The sequence below is a fragment of the Hemitrygon akajei genome, unplaced genomic scaffold (genome assembly GCF_048418815.1).
Source record: "Hemitrygon akajei unplaced genomic scaffold, sHemAka1.3 Scf000080, whole genome shotgun sequence".
Classification (NCBI taxonomy): domain Eukaryota; kingdom Metazoa; phylum Chordata; class Chondrichthyes; order Myliobatiformes; family Dasyatidae; genus Hemitrygon; species Hemitrygon akajei.
The window spans coordinates 2,803,351-2,828,060 of record NW_027331966.1 but is presented as its reverse complement, the minus strand read 5'-3'; the positions used below and the strand labels follow the sequence as shown (position 1 = coordinate 2,828,060).

Here is a 24,710-nt window from a genome sequence, read left to right as displayed (position 1 = left end):
CTAAGTAAATAAAAGAGTCATTAACTAATTTAAAAGGTAAATTACCATAGCTTGGGACCTGTCTATTCAAAGGAAACAATTCACTCTTATTAAGATTTAACTTATACCCAGAAAACTCACTAAATTGAGCCAACAATGATAAAACTGCTGGAATAGATTTCTCAGGGTTAGAAATGAATAATAATAAATCATCTGCGTACAAAGATACCTTATGAATATCTGTTCCACGGTTAATACCCAAAATATCCTGTGATTCTCTGATGGCAATTGCCAAAGGTTCTAAAGCAATGTTAAATAGTAATGGGCTAAGAGGACAACCTTGTCTAGTGCCCCGAAATAAAAGAAAGAAGGGAGATCTTTGATTATTAGTAAACACCGAGGCTACTGGAGTTTGATAAATCAGTTTAATCCAAGAAATAAAGGTCGGACTAAAATTAAACTTCTCCAGCACATAAAATAAGTAAGGCCATTCAACTCTATCAAATGCTTTCTCCGCATCTAATGAAATAACACATTCTGAAGTGCTATGTGAAGGAGTATAAACAATATTCAGTAATCTCCTAACATTGAAAAAAGAACAGCGATTTTTAATAAAACCGGTTCGATCTTCCGAAATAATTTGGGGTAATACCTTCTCCAGCCTGGAAGCCAGTAGCTTGGAAAAGATCTTGGAGTCCACATTCAATAAAGATATTGGTCTATAAGATGCAGTCAGTAGGGTCTTTATCTTTCTTCAGTATTAAGGAAATGGAAGCTCTATAAAAAGATTGTGGCAAATTCCCCAATCTAATTGCTTCTTCAAAAACCTTGCATAACCAAGGAGAGAGAATAGCAGAAAAACATTTTAAAAATTCTGCTGTATACCCATCTGGACCTGGTGCTTTCCCAGAATTCATTGAGGAAATAACCCCTTTAATTTCCGCATCCGTGATCGGAGTATCTAATACTGAAAGTTCATCGGATGATAATTTTGGAAAATTCAATTTCCCGAGAAAATCACACATGGTATTATGATCCTGAGGGAATTCAGATTGATACAGGGAGGTATAAAAGTCTTGAAATGACTTATTTATATCATCATAGTTAACTGTCAAATCCCCATTCTGCTGACGAACCTTAGTGATTTGACGTTTAACCCAAACATTCTTCAGCTGACTAGCTAACAGTTTTCCCGATTTATCACTATGTGTATAAAAATCAGCTCTGGTTTTCATTAATTGATTTTCAATCGGAGATGTAAGGACTTTGTGATATGGTGCAACTCAAACTACCTGCGTCTCAATATCACCAAGACCAAGGAGATGGTGGTGGACTTTAGGAGATCTAGGCCTCATATGGAGTCAGTGATCATTAATGGAGAATGTGTGGAGCAGGTTAAGACCTACAAGTATCTGGGAGTACAGTTAGACGAGAAGCTAGACTGGACTGCCAACACAGATGCCTTGTGCAGGAAGGCACAGAGTCGACTGTACTTCCTAAGAAAGTTGGCGTCATTCAATGTCTGTAGTGAGATGCTGAAGATGTTCTATAGGTCAGTTGTGGAGAGCGCCCTCTTCTTTGTGGTGGCGTGTGGGGAGGAAGCATTAAGAAGAGGGACGCCTCACGTCTTAGTAAGCTGGTAAGGAAGGCGGGCTCTGTCGTGGGCAAAGTACTGGAGAGTTTAACATCGGTAGCTGAGCGAAGGGCGCTGAGTAGGCTACGGTCAATTATGGATAACTCTGAACATCCTCTACATAGCACCATCCAGAGACAGAGAAGCAGTTTCAGCGACAGGTTACTATCGATGCAATGCTCCTCAGACAGGATGAAGAGGTCAATACTCCCCAATGCCATTAGGCTTTACAATTCTACCGCCAGGACTTAAGAACTTTTTAAAAGCTATTATTAATGCTTTTTGAGATGGTGATTTAGATGCATATCATATTTTTTTTTACTGAGTTAAGTATTGTATGTAATTAGTTCTGCTACAACAAGTGTATGGGACATTGGAAAAAAAAGTTGAATTTCCCCATGGGGATGAATAAAGTATCTATCTATCTATCTAAACTATGTTCCATTTGAAGTTCAACCCTTTGTTTGTAAAGCTCCCTACTAGGAGTGGTCGAATATTTCTTGTCAATCTCTTTAATTTTATCAACCAATAAAAGAGTTTCCTTCTTAATGCGTTTTCTCAGACCAACAGAGTAAGAGATAATCTGTCCACGTATATACGCTTTAAAAGTGTCCCAAAGGGTTCCGCAAGAGATATCTTCTGTGGAATTAGTTGAAAAGAAGAAATCGATCTGCTCCTTCATAAATTTAATAAAGTCCGGATCTTGCAATAAGGTAGAGTCAAATCGCCATTGTCTAGCACTAGAAGCTGTATCCGTAAAATTAATAGAAAGTTTTAATGGAGCATGGTCAGAAATAGCTCTAATATCATAATTACAACCAATTACCGATGGAATAAAACAAGAGTCAATAAAAAAATAATCAATTCTCGAATAGGAATGATAAACATATGAGAAAAAAGAAAACTCTTTGTCATTAGGATGGCGAAATCTCCAAATATCAAAAACTCCATTATCAGTCAAAAAGGAGTTAATACAAGTGGCCGACTTATTGGGTAAAGTCTGAATAGATATAGATTTGTCCATCAAAGGATTCAAACAACAATTAAAGTCACCACCCATTATTAACTTATATTCATTTAAATTAGGTAAAGAAGTAAATAAGGACTTAAAAAAATCAGGACAATCCACATTTGGAGCATAAACATTAACCATAGCAACCTTTTTATTACAGAGTAAACCCGTAATTAACAAAAATCTACCATTCGGATCCGAAAGGATATCATGTTGAATAAATGCAATAGAGGAGTCAATAAAAATTGAAACTCCCTTAACTTTGGCATTCGAATTCGAATGATACTGTTGATCCTGCCAAGACCTAAAAAAGCGATATTTGTCCTCCTTCCTCACATGAGTTTCCTGTACAAAAATGATATGAGCATTAAGTCTTTGGAATACTTTGAAAATCTTTTTTCGTTTAATCGGATGGTTTAAACCATTAGTATTCCAAGACACAAAGTTAATGGTTTGAGCCATGCTTCTAAAGTCAACCCTTTGGTATAGAAAGGGTTAACCAAATTATAAACTCATGCACCCGGAAGAGTAACAAAAAATAAAGAGCAGACCCGGAAGTGACGACATCGTAGACATATTTGTAGTTCAAAAACAGCCCGAATGAAAAAACTGAAACAAACTGATAAAAGAAAAATAAAAAAGGAAAACAGACCAACCCCCACCCCCACAAGAAAAAGAAAAAAAGCCAAAATATGGCTAGAAAAAGGAAAAAATGAGACTAATTCTACCCCCATGTCAGCGGCAGACCACTCCGTATTTAAAGGATATATAAAATAAACCACCCCAACTTTAAAAATTATGATTACAATACTAAAATCTACGCTTCTTAATATGCTTAGTTGTAAAAAAAAAATACAATCACTAAAAGTTTATAAATCGGGATATAACCCAAACAAATCAAGAAGTATTTAAACTATGATAAGCGATGCATTATAGGAAGAAGACGAAAGAAGAAACAATAACACCATCTTAAACAAAACCAAGAATATTTTTGCAAAAAACCACCATCTTGATAATAAAAAAAATTCCCTTCGAAAGGTTAAAAATATACCTTCAAGGGAACAAAAATAATAGTCAAAAATATAGTATAGTGGTTAAAGTGTATAAGACAGAACGGTTAATATAACGAAAACACACTTTAATTTAAATATGAAGTATAGGATAAACCTACACCAATAACCAGAGACTAACCCTGGTTTGAGGAATCGAAAACCATCTTACACGATCAGAATCACTCATTTATTAGGGATTAGTGTCTATAGCAGTAGGGAAGTTCTCCTCCAGATACTTTCTCGCTTCAAATGTAGAAAGAAAAACCTGGCGTGGAGCATTCGACGGAGATATTCTAAGCTTCGCAGGGTATAAGAGACGCAGGTTTTAGTTTTTTCTCATAACATTCAGACATCAGAGGTTTAAAAAGAAGCCTTTTTTTCATAAGTTCAGGACTAAAATCTTCCACCAAACGGAAGTAGTAATTTTGAAATGTAATCATCCCAGCCCTCCGAGCCTCACGAATAAGTTGTTCTTTGTCGTGTACATAGTGAAACCGGACAATTACCAACGGGGGTTTAGCTGAAGCACTCGATGAACGACTCCAAATTCTATGTGCTCGGTCAAGTAATGGGGGGGGGGGGGGGTTCTCTGGAAAAACCGACGGAAACGCATCTTTTAAAAGTTGAGCAAAATATTTCGAAGGATCGCCTTTTTCTATGCCGTCTGGGAGAACAAGTACACGTAGGTTCTGTCTTCTGGACCGATTCTCCAAGTCGACAATCTTGGCTTTAAGTGTTTCCACCAGTTTATTGGTCGAAATTAAATCCTGTTGCAATTTTTCGATTGTCAAATCTCGTTTCCGAGCTTCTTCTTGCAGAGACGCGATAAGAACTTGCTGCTGGTTAATTACTGAATCCGTCTTAACCATATAATCTTGAAAAGCCTTTATATCTTGTTTAAAAACTAGTAGTTCATCGATTTTTTTTATCCAAAACCTCCATAAACAGTTCATAAGTTAACTCAGTGCGTTGCGGTTGAGCTTGCTTCTTTCCATTACCATTCGGGTTACGCCCCGGTTCTCGTCCTTTGGATCTAAGAGCCATTTCTGTTTGCATATCTTCAAAAATTCACAATAAACTCTTAACGATAAGCCCGAGAAAATAGCAAGAATCTTTTGGTGTAAGCGTAGAGGATGCATATAGTGCATCCCCGCTGCCTGCACTGGGGAAAGCTGATCACAACCTGGTTTTGTTACAGCCCAGATATAAATCAATTGTGATGAGGCATCCCACTACCACACGCTCTTTTAGAAAGTGGACTCCTGAAGCTGAACAGGCCCTGAGAGACTGCTTCGGTACTACTAACTGGGATGTACTGCAAGGGGGGCTCTGTGGGGGCGTTGAGGAGGTCACTGAATGCACAACGGACTATATTAATTTTTGTGTGGATGCCGTTGTTCCTGTTAGAACTGTTCGCTGCTATCCCAATAATAAGCCCTGGATCACTAGTCACATCAAAGGCCTAAACCAGAAGAAGAGGGCCTTTAAAGATGGTGATCGGTTGGAGCTTAAAAGAGTTCAGAAGGAACTCAGAGTACAGATAAGGGGGGCAAAGGAGCAGTATAGGAGGAAGCTAGAACAAAAGCTGCAGAAAAAAAAGCATGAAGGAGGTGTGGGATGGGATGAAGATCATCACCGGATGCGGTGCAAAGCGGGGGGCAAACATAAGTGGAGATGTGGAGAAAGCGAACCAGCTGAACAACTTCTTCAATAGGTTCGACAGCACAATCTCATCCTCACCGCAGAACTCCACACCAGGCTTACTTCCCTCACAGGAAAATAGCCACTCACAGGAGACCTTGCCCACGCCCAGGATTACGGCTGCACAGGTGGAAGGTCAACTGAGGAAGATCTGTACCAGCAAGGCGGCTGGAATTGATGGAGTTTCCCCACGATTACTGAGGGCCTGTGCGACTGAGCTGGGAGAACCACTACAGCGCATCTTCAACATGAGCCTAGATCAGAGAAGAGTACCCAGACAGTGGAAAACATCCTGTATTGTCCCGGTACCGAAGAAACCACAACCAAAGGAGTTGAATGACTTCAGACCTGTTGCCTTGACGTCGCACGTGATGAAGACCATGGAGCGGCTGATAATACAGAATCTGAGGCCACAAACCAGGCACGCCCGGGATCCGCTTCAGTTTGCGTATAAGGAGAAGGTGCGAGTGGAGGATGCTATCACGTATTTGCTGCACAAATCACTCTCTCACCTAGATGGGGTCAGTTGTGCTGTGAGGATTACATTCCTTGACTTCTCTAGTGCCTTTAACACCATCCAGCCCAAGATCTTAAGGCACAAACTAACGGAGATGGGAGTAGACTCTCACATGGTGGATTGGATAGTGGACTACTTGACAGATAGCCCTCAGTATGTGTGGTTGGGAGACTGTAGGTCTGACTCGATGGTCAGCAGAACAGGAGCGCCGCAGGGAACTGTACTCTCTCCGGTCCTGTTCACCCTGTACACATCAGACTTCCAATATAACTCGGAGTCCTGCCATGTGCAGAAGTTCGCTGATGACACGGCCATAGTGGGGTGTGTCAGGAATGGACAGGAGGAGGAGTATAGGAAACTGATACAGGACTTTGTGATATGGTGCAACTCAAACTACCTGCGTCTCAATATCACCAAGACCAAGGAGATGTTGGTGGACTTTAGGAGATCTAGGCCTCATATGGAGCCAGTGATCATTAATGGAGAATGTGTGGAGCAGGTTAAGACCTACAAGTATCTGGGAGTACAGTTAGACGAGAAGCTAGACTGGACTGCCAACACAGATGCCTTGTGCAGGAAGGCACAGAGTCGACTGTACTTCCTTAGAAGGTTGGCGTCATTCAATGTCTGTAGTGAGATGCTGAAGATGTTCTATAGGTCAGTTGTGGAGAGCGCCCTCTTCTTTGTGGTGGTGTGTTGGGGAGGAAGCATTAAGAAGAGGGACGCCTCACGTCTTAATAAGCTGGTAAGGAAGGCGGGCTCTGTCGTGGGCAAAGTACTGGAGAGTTTAACATCGGTAGCTGAGCGAAGGGCGCTGAGTAGGCTACGGTCAATTATGGAAAACCCTGAACATCCTCTACATAGCACCATCCAGAGACAGAGAAGCAGTTTCAGCGACAGGTTACTATCGATGCAATGCTCCTCAGACAGGATGAAGAGGTCAATACTCCCCAATGCCATTAGGCTTTACAATTCAACCGCCAGGACTTAAGAACTTTTTAAAAGCTATTATTAATGCTTTTTGAGAGAGTGATTTAGATGCATATCATATTTTTACTGAGTTAAGTATTGTATGTAATTAGTTTTGCTACAACAAGTGTATGGGACATTGGAAAAAAAATGTTGAATTTCCCCATGGGAATGAATAAAGTATCTATCTATCTATCTATCTATCATATTCACATTTCTGAACATTAAATAGAAATCGGGGGTCGACTATAAAATAGTCGATTTTCGAATATTTATTATGAACATGTGAGAAAAAAAGAGTATTCACTATCACTAGGATGCATATCCCTCCAAATGTAATTATGCCATAATCAATTGAAAAGGAATTAATAAGTGATGCAGAATGATTAGGGAGTTGATGTTCGGATGATAGAAACATAGAATACAGGTGCAGTAGTAGGCCATTCGGCCCTTCGAGGACGCACCACTATTCAGTATGATCATGGCTAATCATCCAACTCAGAACCCTGTACCTGCTTTCTCTCCGTACCCCTGGTCCCTTTAGCCACAAGGGCTATATCTAACTCCTTCTTAAATATAGGCAATGAACTGGCCTCAACTGCTTCCTGTGGGAGAGAACTCCACAGATTCACCACTCTCTGTGTGAAAAAGATTTTCCTCATCTCGGTCCCAAAATGCTTCCCCTTTATCCTTAAACTGTGACCCCTCGTTCTGGACTTCTCCTACATCGGGAACAATCTTCCTGCATCTAGCCTGTCCGATCCCTTTAGAATTTTACACGTTTCAATAAGATTCCCCCTCAATCTTCTAAATTCCAGTGAGTATAAGCCCAGTCTTTCCTCATATGAAAGTCCCGCCATCCCAGGAATCAATCTGATGAACCTTCTTTGTACTCCCTCTATGGCAAGAAGGTCTTTCCTCAGATTAAGGGGACCAAAACTGCACAAAATACTCCAGGTGTGTTCTCACCAAGGCAACTGCAGGAGAACCTTCCTGCTCCTGTACTTGAATCCTTGTGCTATGAATGCCAACATACCATTTGCCTTTTTCATCGCCTGCTGTACCTGCATGCCCACTTTCAATGACTGGTGTACAATGACACCCAGGTCTCATTGCACCTCCCCTTTTGCTAATTGGCCACAATTTAGATAATAATCTGTTTTCCTGCTCTTGCCACCAAAGTGGAGAACCTCACATTTATCTACATTAAATTGCATCTGCCATGAATCTTCCCACTCACCAAACCTATCCAAGTCACCCTGCATCCTCCTCACAGCTAACACTGCCACCCAGCTTCATGTCATCTGCAAACTTGGAGATGCTGCATTTAATTCCCTTGTCTAAATCATTGATAAATATTGTAAACAACTGGGGTCTCAGCACTGAGCCTTGCAGTACCCCACTAGTCACTGCCTGCCATTCTGAAATGTTCCCATTTATTCCCACTCTTTGCTTCCTGTCTGCCAAACAATTCTCTATCTACTTCAATACCATACCGCCAACACCGTGTGCTTTAAGTTTGCACACTAATCTCCTGTATGAGACCTTGTCAAAAGCCTTTTGAAAATCCAAATATACCACATCCACTGGTTCTCCCCTATCCATTCTACTGATACATCCTCAAAAAATTCTGAAAGAGTTGTCAGACATGATTTTCCTTTCACAAATCCATGCTGACTTTGTCCGATGATTTCACCGCTTTCCAAATGTGCTGTTATCACATCTTTGATAACTGACTAGCATTTTCCCTACCACCGACGTCAGGCTAACCGGTCTATAATTCCCCGGTTTCTCTCTCCCTCCTTTTTTAAAAAGTGGGGTTACATCAGCCACCCTTCAATTCTCAGGAATTAATCCAGAATCTAAAGAGTTTTGAAAAATTATCACTTCCCTACTAACATGTATTTCCCTCAGTTCCTCCATCTCACTAGACCCTCAGTCCCTTACTATTTCCGGAAGATTATTTATGTCCTCCTTCGTGAAGACAGAACCGAAGTAGTTATTCAATTGGTCTGCCATATTCCCCATGATCAATTCACCTGTTTCTGACTGTAAGGGACCTACATTTGTCTTAACCAATCATTTTCTTTAAAAGGCTATAAAAGTTTTTACAGTCAGTTTTTATGTTCCCTGCCAGCTTTCTCTCATAATCTTTTTTCCCTTTCCTAATTAATCCCATTGTCCTCCTCTGCTGGACTCTGACTTTCTCTCAGTCCTCAGGTGTGCCACATTTTCTGGCTAATTTGTATGTTTCTTCTTTGGAATTGATACTATCCCTAATTTCCCTTGTCAGCCACGGGTGCACTACCTTCCCTGGTTTATTCTTTTGCCAACTGGGATTAACACTTGTTGTAGTTCATCCATGCGATCTTTAAATGCTTGCGATTGCATATCCACCGTCAACCCTTTAAGTATCATTTGCCAGTCTATCTTAGCTAATTCCTGTCTCATACCTTCAAAGTTACCCTTCTTTAAGTTCAGAACCTTTGTTTCTGAATTAACTACGTCACTCTCCATCTTAATGAAGAATTCCACTATATTATGGTCACTCTTACCCAAGGGGCCTCGCACGACAAGATTGCTAACTAACCCTTCCTCATCGCTCAATAATACTCAGTCTAGAATGGCTTGCTCTCTAGTTGGTTCCTCAACATTTTGGTTCAGAAAACCATCTCACGTACATTCCAAGAAATCCTCTTCCTCAGCACGCTTACCAATTTGGTGCAGCCAATCTATATGTAGATTGAACTCACCCATTATAACTGTTATTCCTTTATTGCACGCATTTCTAATTTCCTGTTTAATGCCATCCCAAACCTCACTACTACTGTTAGGGGGCATGAACACAACTCCCACCAGCGTTTTCTACCCCTTAGTGTTATGCAGCTCTACCCATATTGATTCCACATCCTCCAGGCAAATGTCCTTTCTTTCTATTGTGTTAATCCCCTCTCTAACCAGCAACGCTACCCCACCTCCTTTTCTTTCCTATCTATCCCTCCTGAATATTGAATATCCCTGGATGTTGAACTCCCATCCTTGGTCACCCGGGAGCCATGTCTCTTTGATCCCAACTATATCATATTCATTAATAACTATTTGCACATTCAATTCATTCACCTTGTTACAAATGCTCCATGCATTGACCCACAAAGCCTTCAGCCTTGTATTTAAACACTCTTAGCCCTTATACAATTATGTTGAAAACTGGCCCTTTTTGATTTTTGCCCTGGATTTGCCTGCCTGCCACTTTTACTTTTCACCTTACTACTTTTTGCTTCTACCCTCAGAAGTGTGAGGCTTTGGAAGGTGAAATCTCCAAGGCAGAGTACAAAGTAAATGGTAGGATACTTGGTAGTGTGGAGGAGCAGAGGGGTCTGGGGGTACATGTCCACAGATCTCTGAAAGTTGCCTCATAGGTAGATAGGGTAGTTAAGAAAGCTTATGGGGTGTTAGCTTTCATATGTTGAGGGATAGAGTTTAAGAGTCGCAAGGTAATGATGCAGCTCTATAAAACTCTGGTTAGGCCACACTTGGAGTATTGTGTCCAGTTCTGGTTGCCTCACTATAGGAAGGATGTGGAAACATTGGAAAGGGTACAGAGGAGATTTACCAGGATGCTGCCTGGTTTAGTCAGCATGTGTTATGATGAGAGATTAAGGGAGCTAGGACTTTACTCTCTGGAGAGGAGGATGAAAGGAGACATGATAGAGGTATAAAAAATATTAAGAGGCATAGATGGAGTGGACAGCCAGCACCTCTTCCCCAGGGCACCACTGCTCAATACAAGAGGATGTAGCTTTAAGGTAAGGGGTGGGAAGTTCAAGGGGGATATTAGAGGAAGGTTTTTTTACTCAGAGAGTGGTTGGTGTGTGGAATGCACTGCCTGAGTCTGTGGTGGAGGCAGATATAGTGAAATTCTAAAGGCTACTAGACAGGTATATGGAGAAATTTAAGGTGGCGGGGGGGGGGGGATATATGGGAGGCAGGGTTTAAGGATTGGCACAACATTGTAGGCCGAAGGGCCTGTACTGTGCTGTACTATTCTATGTTCTATAATCAGCTGCTTCATCAACTGTCAAAGCAGAATCGGCTTTCTAAGCCTTCCCCTGAATTACACTTTGTAAGAGAATATGCCAACCCTCTCTTGGCCACTTTAAATTCTGAGCAAACTTCTCAAAATGCTGAAAGTATTTATCAACCTCTGCCTCGTCAAATGGAGGTACCAATTTAACTTCTTGACTGGCCTCAATTTATCACCAGAGTCCAACGCTAGACCCCTTTGCTGCAATCTCTATCTTTTCCAGCTCAAACAGCCTCTGTCTTTCTGATTCCTCCCTCTGTTTTTCTGCCTCTCTAGCCTCAAACTGCCTCTGCCTTTCCACAGCCTCCATCTTTAATTTTTCTCACTTGTACTGGAGCTTAAGCTCACTAGGTTTACTTTCAGGAAACTCCTCCAACTCCTCCACTTTAAACACACCCTCAGATACATAATGTTCAGCTATTATCCTCTGCATCTGTGCCCTCCTCATTGTCAATTTCACCTTAGCAAGTTTTAACCTTCTGGCAGTATTCAACAACTCAATCCTTCTGGTATCTTCTAATGCCTCAGAGGTTGGTGCTTCCAGACATCTATCAACATCCATTGCTGCTGATTTTCCACAAAAAAATAAATCAAATGGAATTTCCCAAATGAAATCGATAATTAATCAATACACCCCCAAATTTGTTCATATTCCGGACACAGGCCCCAATTTTATTCTGAATTGTAATGCTTTAGAAACGAACCAGCAGCAATGGAGTCTGTTTTTGATGTTAAAACTATCTTTAATAGAATCTACTTATAATATAGTAACTTAAGGAAGATAAACAAAAGTTAACAGTGTCATGTGTAAATATAACTCCCAAACTATTGAGCTCGGGGTCTTGAGATGGTAAAGTATGAAAGTTCAGTTCATCCACAGAATAGGTGATGAGAGAGATATTTGTAATCCAGGGTAAATGTCGAGAGAAGGCAATTATGTTGAATTCCACAGGTTCCATGGTGGTAAAATGAGAGAACAGTCACTGTAGATTTTATCTGTCGTCATTTCAAATCCACTTACGAATTATCACTGAAAGTGACTTGTCACAAGAGGTATCGTCAAGTGAATTACCACACCACACCCAGGCAAGGGTTAACACATCAGTGGTCTTCACAGGATACACCAAATCAGATCCACTCCTACGGATCAAACAAGGTAACAACCACACATTTGATGTACGCTGAATCGATAATTAACCCACCCTTGTGGGCATAGGAAAATTCCAAACAGTGACCCTTGGCCACTAGTTCCCTGGTTTCGATCCTTCCATTTTTCCTCCTTCATCTCCGTCTGACTCTGAGAGTCTGTGTCCTCGGTTAAAAATAAACAGTCTGCGAGCAATGTAAACAAGCTGCAAGTCAGACTGATTCACCTTCTTCATCTCTCTCACTCTCTCTTAAAATGACAGTCCACAGCAAACAAAACCTATAGGGATTCATAACAATGGCCACTCCCCATTGTGAACTGACTGGTGTGCCGGTAGTTGGGATGACTGAGTGAATCCCTTCCCACATTCTCAGCAGATGGGCGGCTTCTCCCCAGTGTGAACTTGCCAATGTCTCTGTAGGCTGGAAGAGCGGGTGAATCTCCTCCCACATTCTGAGCAAGTGAATGGCCTCTCCCCAGTGTGAACTCGCTGATGAGTCTGTAGGTGGCTTAACTGAGTGAATCTCTTCCCACAGTCTGAGCAGGTGAATGGCTTCTCCCCAGTGTGAACTCGCTGATGTCTCTGTAGGCTGGAAGAGCGGGTGAATCTCCTCCCACATTCTGAGCAAGTGAATGGCCTCTCCCCAGTGTGAACTCGCTGATGACTCTGTAGGTGGCTTAACTGAGTGAATCCCTTCCCAAATATTGAGCAGGTGAATGGCCTCTCCCCAGTGTGAACTCGCTGATGACTCTGTAGGGTGGATGACTGAGTGAATCTCTTCCCACAGTCTGAGCAGGTGAATGGCTTCTCCCCAGTGTGAACTCGCTGATGTCTCTGTAGGCTGAATAACTCAGTGAATCCTTTCCCACATTCTGAGCAGGTGAATGGCCTCTCCCCAGTGTGAACTCGCTGATGACACTGTAGGTGGGTTAACTGAGTGAATCCCTTCCCACAGACTGAGCATGTGAATGGCCTCTCCCCAGTGTGAACTCGCTGATGTACCAGTAGGGTGGATGACTCAGTGAATCTCTTCCCACAGATCGAGCAGATGAACGGCTTCTCCCCAGTGTGAACTCGCTGGTGTTTCCACAGGGTGGAAGAGTGAGTGAATCTCTTCTCACAGACTGCGCAGGTGAATGGCCACTCCCTGGTGTGAACTCGCTGGTGAGCCATTAGGTCAGATGACAGAGTGAATCCTTTCGCAGAAATTCAGCAGATGACCAGCCTCTGCCCGGTGTGGTGTGAACTGACTGCTGTGTCCACAGGTGGGAAGACCGACTGAACCCCTTCTCACACACAGAACAGATGAATGGCCTTGCCCAGTGTGAACTTGCTGATGTACCTTCAATTGTGATAACCGAGTGAATCCATTCCCACTGTTTGGGCAGGTGAATGGCCTTTCTCCTGTGTAAAATGATGGGTGTGCCAGTTCGTCAAATGACCGAGTGAATCTCTCCCCACAGTCTGAGTAGGAAGGAAGATCGATTGAATCACTTGCTCCACTTCTTAAATATCTAGACAGAAACAGCAAAACTGGCGTGCCGAGTTTGAGATTCCTGGAGACAAATTCCTTCTCATTTTTAACCTGTAAAAAGATTTTCAAAATCCATCAATGGGTTTAGGACAACATTTCAGATGAGATTACTTGAGTTGCCAAGGTTTGATCTGGTATCACACTGTTACAGTGATGTACAACCGAACTTGGACAGAGAAATCATCTTCTGACTGGTCAGAGTGCTGGTATCTGGAATGACCATCAATTCCCTGATGCTCTTCCTGTCTCCATAAGAATGGGGCATTTCTGCCATCTCCAATTTGTTCCTTGGCTCAGTTTGACTCCCTCCATTGGTATTATTCCCTTCCAGCTGCATGGGTGCCTGGCCCCACAGTAACTGAAACAGTCTCACGCAAATAGTCTTTCTTGACGTGCAGCTGGGATTTTCTTTTATGTATTATTAACTTAAAGTGCCACAGTTTTAACGCCATGTTAAAAATTCCTGCTGAGATGAATGGTTGGTCTGCACAGCTGTTAAAAGGGCTTAGTGTGAATTTTTGTAATATTTCAGGTTCTTCTAGAAATGTACAACACAGAAACAGACTAAAATAATAGATAGGGATGGGGGTAAGGGTGGGGGGGCAGGGGTATCAATGGAGGTCAGTGAATTGGACATTCATCCGGCAGGAAGGAGGCTACCTTGGCGGGAGATAAGGTATTGCTCCATCGACCTGCGTGTGGCCTCATCTTGACGGTAGAGGAGGCCATGGACAGACATGTCAGAGTGGGAGTGGTCTGTGGAATTGAAGTGTGTGGCCACAAGGAGATCCCGCCACTGCTGGAGGACCGAGCGCCGGTGTTCCGCGAAACGGTCTCCCAGTCTGCGGCGGGTCTCCCCAATGTATAAATGGCCACATCGGGAGCACCGGATACAGTATATCACGCCAGTTGACTCGCAGGTGAAGTGGTGCCTCACCTGAAAGGACTGTCTGGGGCCTTGGACTTCATTAACTTCGCCTCCAACTTTCACCCCACCCTCAAATTCACCTGGTCTATTTCCGACACCTCCCTCCCCTTTCGAAATCTTTCTGTTTCTATCTGTGGAGACACCCTATCCACCGACGTCTACTACAAACCAACTAACTCCCACAGCTACCTAGACTATTTCTCCTCCCACCCTGTCTCCTGCAAAAATGCTATCCCTTTCTCTCAATTCCTCTGCCTCCGTCGCATCTGCTCTCAGGATGAGGCCTTTCATTCTAGGACAAAGGAGATGTCTTCCTTTTTTAAAGAAAGGGGCTTCCCTTCATTCACTATCAACTCTGCCCTCCATCGCGTCTCCCGTATTTCATGCACCTCTGCCCTCACCCCATCCCCCTGCCAGCCCACCAGCGATAGAGTCCCCTGGTCCTCACCCATCACCCTACCAGCCTACAGATCCAACGTATAATCCTCCACAACTTCCGCCACCTCCTACGTGATCCCACCACCAACCACATTTTCACCTTCCCCCTTCTCTCGGCTTTCCGCAGGGATCGCTCCCTACGCGACTCCCTTGTCCATTCATCTCCCCCATCCCTCCCCACAGACCTCCCTCTGGGCACTGATTCCTGCAAACTGAAGAAGTGCTAAACCTGCCCCCACACTTCTTCCCTCACCACCATCCCGGTGCTCCCATTGTGGCCATTTATACATTGGGGAGACCCGCCGCAGACTGGGAGACCGTTTCGCGGAACACCGGCGCTCGGTCCTCCAGCAGTGGCGGGATCTCCCTGTGGTCACACACCTTCTACCTGCCGGCATGAACATCCAAATCACTCACCTCCGTTGATACCCCTGCCCCCACCCTTACTCCCATCCCTATCTATTATTTTAGTCCGGTTCTCTTTCTCTCTCTTTTCCCCCCTCACTATAATCTCTCCCCCCAGCCCTACCTTTCTTTCTCTTTTATTTCCCATAATTCTCCACCTTCCCCCAGCCCATCACTTCCAAGCTCTCTACTTCATCCCTCCCCCCACTTCTTATCCTCCACCGACCATCCCACGTTACTTCACTCCTGATGAAGGGTTTCGGCCCGAAATGTCATTATTACCTCCTCCCATATATGCTGTCTGGCCTGCTGAGTTCTGCCAGCATTTTGTGTTTTTTTATTTATTTCCAGCATCTGCAGATTCACTCACATTGAACACAGAAACAGGCTATTTGGGCCATCTGGTTAGTGCTGAACTATTTAAACTACCCACTCCCACACCTCTACCATCCAGGTACCAACACAAACCTCTTAAATGTTGAAATCGAGCTCGCATGCACCACTTGTGCTGGCTGCTTAGTCCACACCCGGATGACTGTCTGTGTGAAGAAGTTTCTCCTCATGTTCCCCTTAACATTTCACCTTTCACACTTACCCCATGGCCTCTGGTTGTCGTTCCACCCAAACTCAGTGGAGAAAGCCAGCTTGCGTTTACACTATCGATGCCCCTCTATCACAATCAAATCTCACCTCAATCTCTAACATTCCAAGGAATAAAGTTCCTGTTCAATCTTTCCTTATAACCCAAGTCCTCCAGGCACACAATACTTCAAATTAGGCCTCACCAATGGCTTCTCCCCAGTGTGAACTCGCAGATGACTCTGGAGGTTGGATGACTGAATGAATCCCTTCCCACAGACAGAGCAGGTGAATGGCCTCTCCCCAGTGTGAACTCGCTGGTGACTCTGTAGGTGGGATGACTGAGTGAATCCCTTCCCACATTCTGAGCAGGTGAACGGCTTCTCCCCAGTGTGAACTCGCTGATGACTCTGTAGGTGGGATGAATGAGTGAATCTCTTTCCACATTCTAAGCAGGAGAACGGCTTCTCCCCAGTGTGAACTCGCTGATGACTCTGTAGGCTGGATGACTGATTGAATCCCTTCCCACATTCTGAGCAGGTGAATGGCCTCTCCCCAGTGTGAACTCGCTGGTGTCTCTGTAGGGTGGAAGAGTCAGTGAATCTCTTCCCACATTCTGAGCAGATGAACGGCTTCTCCCCAGTGTGAACTCGCTGATGAATCTGTAGGCTGGATGACTGAGTGAATCCCTTCCCACAGTCTGAGCAGGTGAACGGCTTCTCCCCAGTGTGAACTCGCTGATGACTCTGTAGGTGGGATGACCGACTGAATCCTTTCCCACAGACTGAGCAGGTGAATGGCTTCTCCCCAGTGTGAACTCGCTGATGTACCAGTAGGTGGGATGAATGAGTGAATCTCTTTCCACATTCTGAGCAGGTGAACGGCTTCTCCCCAGTGTGAACTCGCTGATGTACCAGTAGGGTAGATGACAGAGTGAATCCTTTCCCACATTCTGAGCAGGTGAACGGCCGCTCCCCAGTGTGAACTCGCAGATGATTCTGTAGGTGGTATGAATGAGTGAATCTGTTCCCACAGACTGAGCAGGTGAACGGCTTCTCTCCAGTGTGAACTCGCTGATGTACCAGTAGGTTGGATGACTGAGTGAATCCCTTCCCACAGACTGAGCAGGTGAACGGCTTCTCCCCAGTGTGAATTCGCTGATGACTCTGTAGTTGGGATGACCGAGTGAATCCCTTCCCACAGACTGAGCAGCTGAATGGCTTCTCCCCAGTGTGAACTCGCTTATGTCTCTGTAGGGGGTAAGATTCAGTGTATCCCTTCCCACATTCTGAGCAGGTGAACGGCTTCTCCCCAGTGTGAACTCGCTGATGTCTCAGTAGGTGGGATGAATGAGTGAATCCCTTTCCACAGTCTGAGCAGGTGAACAGCTTCTCCCCAGTGTGAACTCGCTGATGTACCAGTAGGTGGGATGACTGAGTGAATCCCTTCCCACAGACTGAGCAGGTGAACGGCTTCTCCCCAGTGTGAACTTGCTGATGTACCAGTAGGCGGGATGACAGTGTGAATCCTTTCCCACAGACTGAGCAGGTGAACGGCTTCTCCCCAGTGTGAACTCGCTGATGTACCAGTAGGGTAGATGACTGAGTGAATCCTTTCCCACAGACTGAGCAGGTGAATGGCTTCTCCCCAGTGTGAACTCGCTGATGTACCAGTAGGTCAGATGACTGAGTGAATCCTTTCCCACAGACTGAGCAGGTGAATGGCTTCTCCCCAGTGTGAACTCGCTGATGTACCAGTAGGGCAGATGACTGAGTGAATCCCTTCCCACAGACTGAGCAGGTGAACGGCTTCTCCCCAGTGTGAACTCGCTGGTGTCTCTGTAGGTGGAATGACTGAGTGAATCCCTTCCCGCAGACTGAGCAGGTGAACGGCTTCTCCCCAGTGTGAACTCGCTGGTGTCTCTGTAGGTGGGATAACTGAGTGAATCTCTTCCCACAGACTGAGCAGGTGAATGGCCTCTCCCCAGTGTGAACTCGCTGGTGTCTCTGTAGGTGGGATAACTGAGTGAATCCTTTCCCACAGACTGAGCAGGTGAATGGCTTCTCCCCAGTGTGAACTCGCTGGTGAGCCATTAGGTCAGATGACTGTGTGAATCCTTTCCCAGAAATTCAGCAGTTGACCAGCCTCTGCCCGGTGTGGTCTGAACTGATTGGTGTGTCAACAGGTGGGAAGACCAACTGAACCCCTTCTCACACACAGAACAGATGAATGGCCTTGCCCAGTGTGAACTTGCTGATGTACCTTCAAATGTGATAACCGAGTGAATCCATTCCCACTGTCTGAGCAGGCGAAAGGCCTTTCTCCTGTGTAAATTACAGGCATGCCAGTTGGTCAAATGAGCGAGTGAATACCTCCCCACTGTCTGAGCAGGAAGGGTGGTCAATTGGATCCCTTGTTCCACTTCTTAAATATCTAGACAGAGACAACAAAACTGGTGTGCCATGTTTGAGCTTCCTGGAGACGAATTCCTTCTCATTTTTAACCTGTAAAAAGATTTACAAAATCCATCAATGGGTGTAGGACAACATTTCAGATGAGATTACTTGAGTTGCCAAGGTTTGATCTGGTATCACACTGTTACAGTGAGGTTCAACGAAAGTTGGACAGAGAAATCATCTCCTGACTGGGCAGAGTGCTGGTATCTGGAATGACCATCAATTCCCTGATGCTCTTCCTGTCTCTATAAGAATGGGGCATTTCTGTCATCTCCAATCTGTGCCTTGGCTCAGTCTGACTCTCTCCATTGGTATTACTCCCTGTTCCTGCTGAGCTGCATGGGTGCCTGGCCACACAGTAAGTGAAACACTCTCACGCAAATAGTCTTTCTTGACGTGCAGCTGGGATCTTCTTTTATGTATTATTAACTTAAAGTGCCACAGTTTTAACGCCATATAAAAAATTCCTGCTGAAATGACTGGTTGGTTCGCACAGCTGTCAAAAGGGGATAGAGTGAATTCTTGTATTATTTCAGGTTCTTGTCACGATCAAAGAAAATTTCAACACAGAAACAGGCCCTTTGGGCCATCTGGTTTGTGCTGAACTATTTAAACAGCCCACTCCCACACCTCTACCATCCAGGTACCAACACAAACCTCTTAAATGTTGAAATCTAGCTCGCATGCACCACTTGAGCTGGCTGCTCATTCCACAGCCGGATGACCGTCTGTGTAAAGAAGTTTCCCCTCATGTTCCGCTAACATTTCACCTTTCACCCTTAACCCATGGCCTCTGGTTGTCGTCCCACCCAATCTTCGTGGAAAAAGCCAGCTTGCATTAGCACTATCTGTGCCTCTCTATCACAATCAAGTCTCCCCTCAATCTTCTACACTCTAAGGAATAAAGTCCTGATTTGTTCAATCTTTCCTTCTAACCCAACTCCTCCAGACCTGGCAAAATCCTCGTGAATTTTCTCTGAACTCTCTGAACTTCTTTTACAGCTTTCCTGTAGGCAGGTGACCAAAACTGCACAGAATTCTCCAAATTAGGCCTCACCAATGTCTTCTACAAGTCAACATAACATCCATCTATTGTCAGTATATGGTTCATGAAGGCCAATGAACTAAAATCTTCCCTTCCGTCACTATCTAACTGTGATACCACTTTCAGTGAATTAAGGACTTGTATTCCCAGGTCCCTTTCTTCCACAACACTCCTCCGTACCCGACCAATCACTGTGAAAGACCTCCCTTGGTAGGTCATTCCAAAGTGCAACAACTCACACTGGTCTGCATTAAATTCCATTTTCCATTTCTCAAACCATTCTCCCAGTGGGTCCAGATCGCACTGCAAGCCATGATAGTCTTCCTCGCTGTCCACTACCCCCAGTCTTGGTGTCACCCACAAATTTGCTGATCCAGTTAACCACACTATCATCCAGATTACTGATATAGACGACAAACAAAAACAGATCCAGCACTGATCCCTGTGGCAACCACTAGTCACAGGCTTCCAGTCAGAGAGGCAACCATCTGCTACCACACTCTGGCTTCTCCCAAAGACAGTGTCTCATTCAATTTACTGTCTAATCTTGAATGCTCAGTGACTGAACCTTCTTGACCAACCTCCCATATGAGACTTTGTCAAGTGCCTTGCTAAAGTCCATGTAGACAACATCCACTGCCTTGCCTTCATCCACTTCCCTGATAACTTCCTGGAGAGACTCTATAAGATTGGCGAGAGCCATGCTGTCTATCCTTTATCAGTCCACACCTATCCAGATACTTACAGTATATACTTGCTTCCTGCACACACATTCCAATAACTTTCCCAGTACGGATGTCAAGCCCACAAACATATAATTTCCTAGTTCATTTTTACAGCCTTTCTAGAACAGCAGAACAACGTTGTCTGACCTCCAATCCTCCAGTACCTCACCTGTCACTAAGGATGATTTAAATATCTGTGCTAAGGCCCCAATAATTTCTGCACTTGTCTTCCGCAGGGTCCTAGTGAACAACTTGTCAGGCCCTGGGGATTGATCCACACTAATTTGCCTCAAGACAGCAAACCCCTCCACCTCTGTAATCTGTACAGGGTCCATGAAGTTGATGTGGCTTTGCCTCACTTCTATAGACTCTGTGTTCATCTCTTGAGTAAATACGGATGCAAAAAAAATCTCCACAAGTCTATGTTATCCCTTCATATGGATTACCATTCTGATCTTCCAGAGAATTTTTTTTTTCCTTTGCAATCTTTTTGCTCTTAACATATCTGCAGAATCCCTGAGGATTCTCCTTCACCTTGTCTGCTGGGGCAACCTCATGCCTTTATTTCTTTCATAAGTGTTCACTTGAATTTCCTGTATTTCATAAGTACCCCATTTGTTCCTATCTGCCTGTACCTGGTATGCACCTTCTTTTTATTGATCTGGGAGAGGAAAGCCAAAGGGGTGATAGATCTGCATGCTGGGAGGTGGGGGTAAGGGGGGTTAAACTAAAGTTGCAGGGGGAATGGGAGCCTGAATAACAGAACAGATAGTGGAGAGGTTGTGGGGACAGATGTTGTTCAGGCCTCAGACAAAGTCAGGAATGAAAAAGTTGAGCATGGTGCAGTGAATATGCTGAGCCCTGTATATTTCAATACAAGGAGCAGCGTAGGAAAGGCGGATGTGTTCAGGGCATGGATCAATACCTGGAATCAACACTGGAATCTGGCAACTGTGGATTGGGACAGGCTGCTTTATGGCAAAGGTGTGCTTGGTAAATGGGAGGACTTCAAAGCAAAATTTTGAAAGTAGTAAGCGGGTATGTCAGAATAAAAGGCAAAGATAGAAACTGTAGGGAAACTTGGATTGCAAGAGATATTGAGACCCTGGTAAAGCACAAAATGGAATTGCATAACAGGGATAGGCAGTCAGTTTCTTATGGAGTAGAAGAAATGCAAGAGAACACATAAGAAATAAATCAGGATGGCTAAAAGATGGCATGAGGTTGCTGTCACAGAAAAGGTGAAGGATAATCCTCAGGGATTCTAGTGATAGGTTAAGAGCAAAAGGATTGCAAGGCACAAAGTTGGTCCTCTGGAAGACCGGAATGGCAATCCATGTGTGGAAACAAAGCAGATGGGAGAGATCTTAAATATTTTTCCATCTCTATTTACTCAGGAGATGGACAAAGGGTCTATGGGAGTGTGGAAAAGCGGCATTAACCATTTCAACCCTGGGAAAATAAAAAAACACTACTCTGGCCACTCACACGCTCAATACCCCTCATCATTTTATACACCAAAAAATGTCTCTAAATATAAACAAGGAAATTATACATTGCACAATCTACTTTCCACAATTCAGTACATTTACACGGACAGGTGTGTAAAAAGGGCCCAACAAATATCGGGGACAAACAGGCCTAATTCACCAGAACCACAAACTGTTCCTGCTGCTACCATCCAGGAAACGGTACCACAGCAAAAGGACCCACAGGCCTCGGGACATCATCTTCCACCAGGCCATCAGACTGATTAATTCATGCTGATACAGTGGCATTTCTATGTTATATTGACTGTCCTATGTGCAAACTATCTATTATAAATTACACATTGCACATTTAGATGATATAAGGTAAATATTTCTACTCCTCATGTTTATGAAATATGTATTTAATAAAGTCAATTCAATTCACCCTCTCCACTATCTGTTCTGTCATTCTGGCTCCCATTCCCCCTACAACTTATTTTAACCACATCACCCCCTCCCCTGTTCACTACCACTAGCAAGCCTTACCACTAGGATATTCCTCCCCTCTTGTTCTGTTCCTCTAACTAACGAATCCCTAATCAGCCTTTTGACTTTCCTCTGCCAGGTAATTCCCCCCAACAGCTACTAAAGTGGTCCACCTGTTGTTGGGGATGGCCACTAGAGTACTCTGCGATGGATATTTAACCTCATTCCCCTTCCTGACTCTCACCCAGTTTCCTGTGTCCTGCACCTTGGGAGTAACTCACCTCTCTTCATGTCATATATATCACCCCCTCCAACTGCTGGATGATCTGGAATTCACCCATTTCAGGTTCCAGCTCATTGAAGTGCAGGGTTACAAGCTGCAGCTGGATGTACATCTTGCAGGTGAGGGCATCAGGGACACTGGAGGTCTCCCCTCCTTCCCTCCAATACCCCTCTAATTTGTAATAACCAGTGTGCAGATAAATCTTGTACCCAATTTTTACCCAGTGACAAGATGTGCACAGTGAATTTTATATAGAGAGGTATTCATTTTAACATCTAGCAAATCACTGTCAATAGGAACTTTGATCTCCTCTGGGTTTGATCGAGTTCATCTGCACTCTCACACAACCTATGTAGCAGGCCTGTACCAGGAAATGGAGGATTTTCTCACCAGAGCTTTTGCACATTGCCCATATGTGGTTTGCTTGCTAAATTACGCTTTAAAAAGTCAGATTTCCAAATATCACTCCACTTCTTCCCACTTGCAAATTCTCCAGCAACTTTTGCATCACCCAAATGCAAACAGGCATCACTACTTTCTGTATTCTACATAAATATTCCCTCTGAACTCTCCCCCGGGTGACTAACGGTGGTGAACTCAGTGAATGCAATGCCAATGTATATGAAGGGAAGGGCAGTAGTCTGTCTCACTGGAGTCTGGCACATTTGTGATGTGAAAGCTACTTGTTGCCCAGGGCAAAGGTGTTTGATATCATTACGTACCCAGAGAGAATGGGACAAAACATGTTCTCACCGGTAGAAAAGTCCAGAGCAAGAGGAGGTAGAGGAAGCAACACACACAAAATACTGGAGGAGCTCAGCAGGCAAGGCAGCATCTATGGAAAAGAGTACTAATGCCGATTTTCTGAACTGGTGATGTAAAAGATTTTGTTCCCTTTCTCCGAGTTCCTAATCCTTGCATTTAGATAGCTGGAGCTCAGCTCTGTCTGAGAGATCCTTCGGTTCCCATTCAACCGGAAGCTCCCCGGGGCCCGTGTACAGATCGTGGGCCTGAGAGAGAGGGAAGAGGGCAGCACTGTCCCGGGATTGCTGGTCAAGGTGTCAGAAATTCAAAGGAATTATCCCGAAGTCGGTGTTTAAGATAAAAACACAGAGAATCGCTCTTACCTGCAACCGACATTTTGAAAGTCTTCTGTGTACTGCGCGCATGCGTGATACTCGGGGACGTCCTCAGCCTGACGCCTGCGCATTTCATCGGCGCTTCAGCGCCGGCGAAATTCTTAACGCATGGCCCTATGGGTAATCACGGTGCCATTAAACATTTCTGCAAGCACCAGTTGAATGTCCATACCTCATTTTTTTTTAACCGTGTGGATAGAAAAATCTGCAGCTGTTTTAACGCAGAAAGCGGCTCCCATAAGCAACATACTCAATATCAACGTGTATCTAATGCCAAAGTAAAATGCAGATATAAAACACAGGAGATTCTGCAGTTAATGGAAATACAGAGACGCACACACACAAAACGCTAGAGGAACTCTGCAGTTCAGAGAACAACTAAGCAGCGAAGTACACAGGCTAAGCATGCTGAAGGGGCTCTGCCTAAACGTTTTCTATTTATTCTTCTCCAAAATTTCTTCCTGATCTGTTTATTTCCACCTGTGTTTTGCAGAAATTAACCACCTTTTTTTCGATCAACCAGTTTCCAAATGCTTTTAATCTTTCACTTTTGACCACATCCTGCTGGTCTACACAGGTTGCTATCGATGCAATGCTCCTCAGAGAGGATGAAGAGATCACTACTCCCCAATGCCATTCGGCTTTACAATTCAACCGCCAGGAGTAGGATATGTTAAAGTGCCGGGGTTAGGACTGAGCTTAAGTTACCATTCAATGTATTTAAATAGTTAAGTATTGTATGTAATTAGCTTTGCTACAATAAGTGTATGGGACATTGGAAAAAATGTTGAATTTCCCCATGGGGATGAATAAAGTATCTATCTATCTATCTATCTATCTATCTATCTATCTATCTATCTATCTATCTTATTCGTCCCTCCTGCTCTGAACCCCATCTCTCTCTGGAACCCCTGACCCAGGCTGGCAAATCTTCGGTTTCTGACTCTGCACTATCGAAGATTCACTCGCTAGTCTGCTGTCAGACTTTAGAGGTGCTTTGTGTTACGAGACCGCAGGTTCGTTTACTGTGAGTGTCGCTTTAAGTGCCTGAGTAAGGCGGGGCTCTGACGTCAGACACAAGCTGCGGCAGCCTGAGGGAGCGGGAGAGGGAGAGGGAGACAAGCTGTT

At 44.1% G+C, this 24,710-nt stretch overlaps 1 protein-coding gene across 1 annotated transcript; it reads right to left on the bottom strand.

Moving 5' to 3' along the window:
• Positions 1–8,445: 8,445 nt before the first annotated feature.
• LOC140722583 (uncharacterized) lies at positions 8,446–23,595 on the bottom strand. Its single transcript, XM_073037299.1, has 3 exons — positions 23,571–23,595; positions 16,277–18,483; positions 8,446–13,068 (listed from the first exon to the last, which is right to left on the bottom strand). The coding sequence occupies exons 2-3, from the start codon at positions 18,070–18,072 to the stop codon at positions 12,465–12,467; spliced, it is 2,400 nt and encodes a 799-aa protein (XP_072893400.1). The 5' UTR covers positions 18,073–18,483; positions 23,571–23,595; the 3' UTR covers positions 8,446–12,464.
• Positions 23,596–24,710: the final 1,115 nt, after the last annotated feature.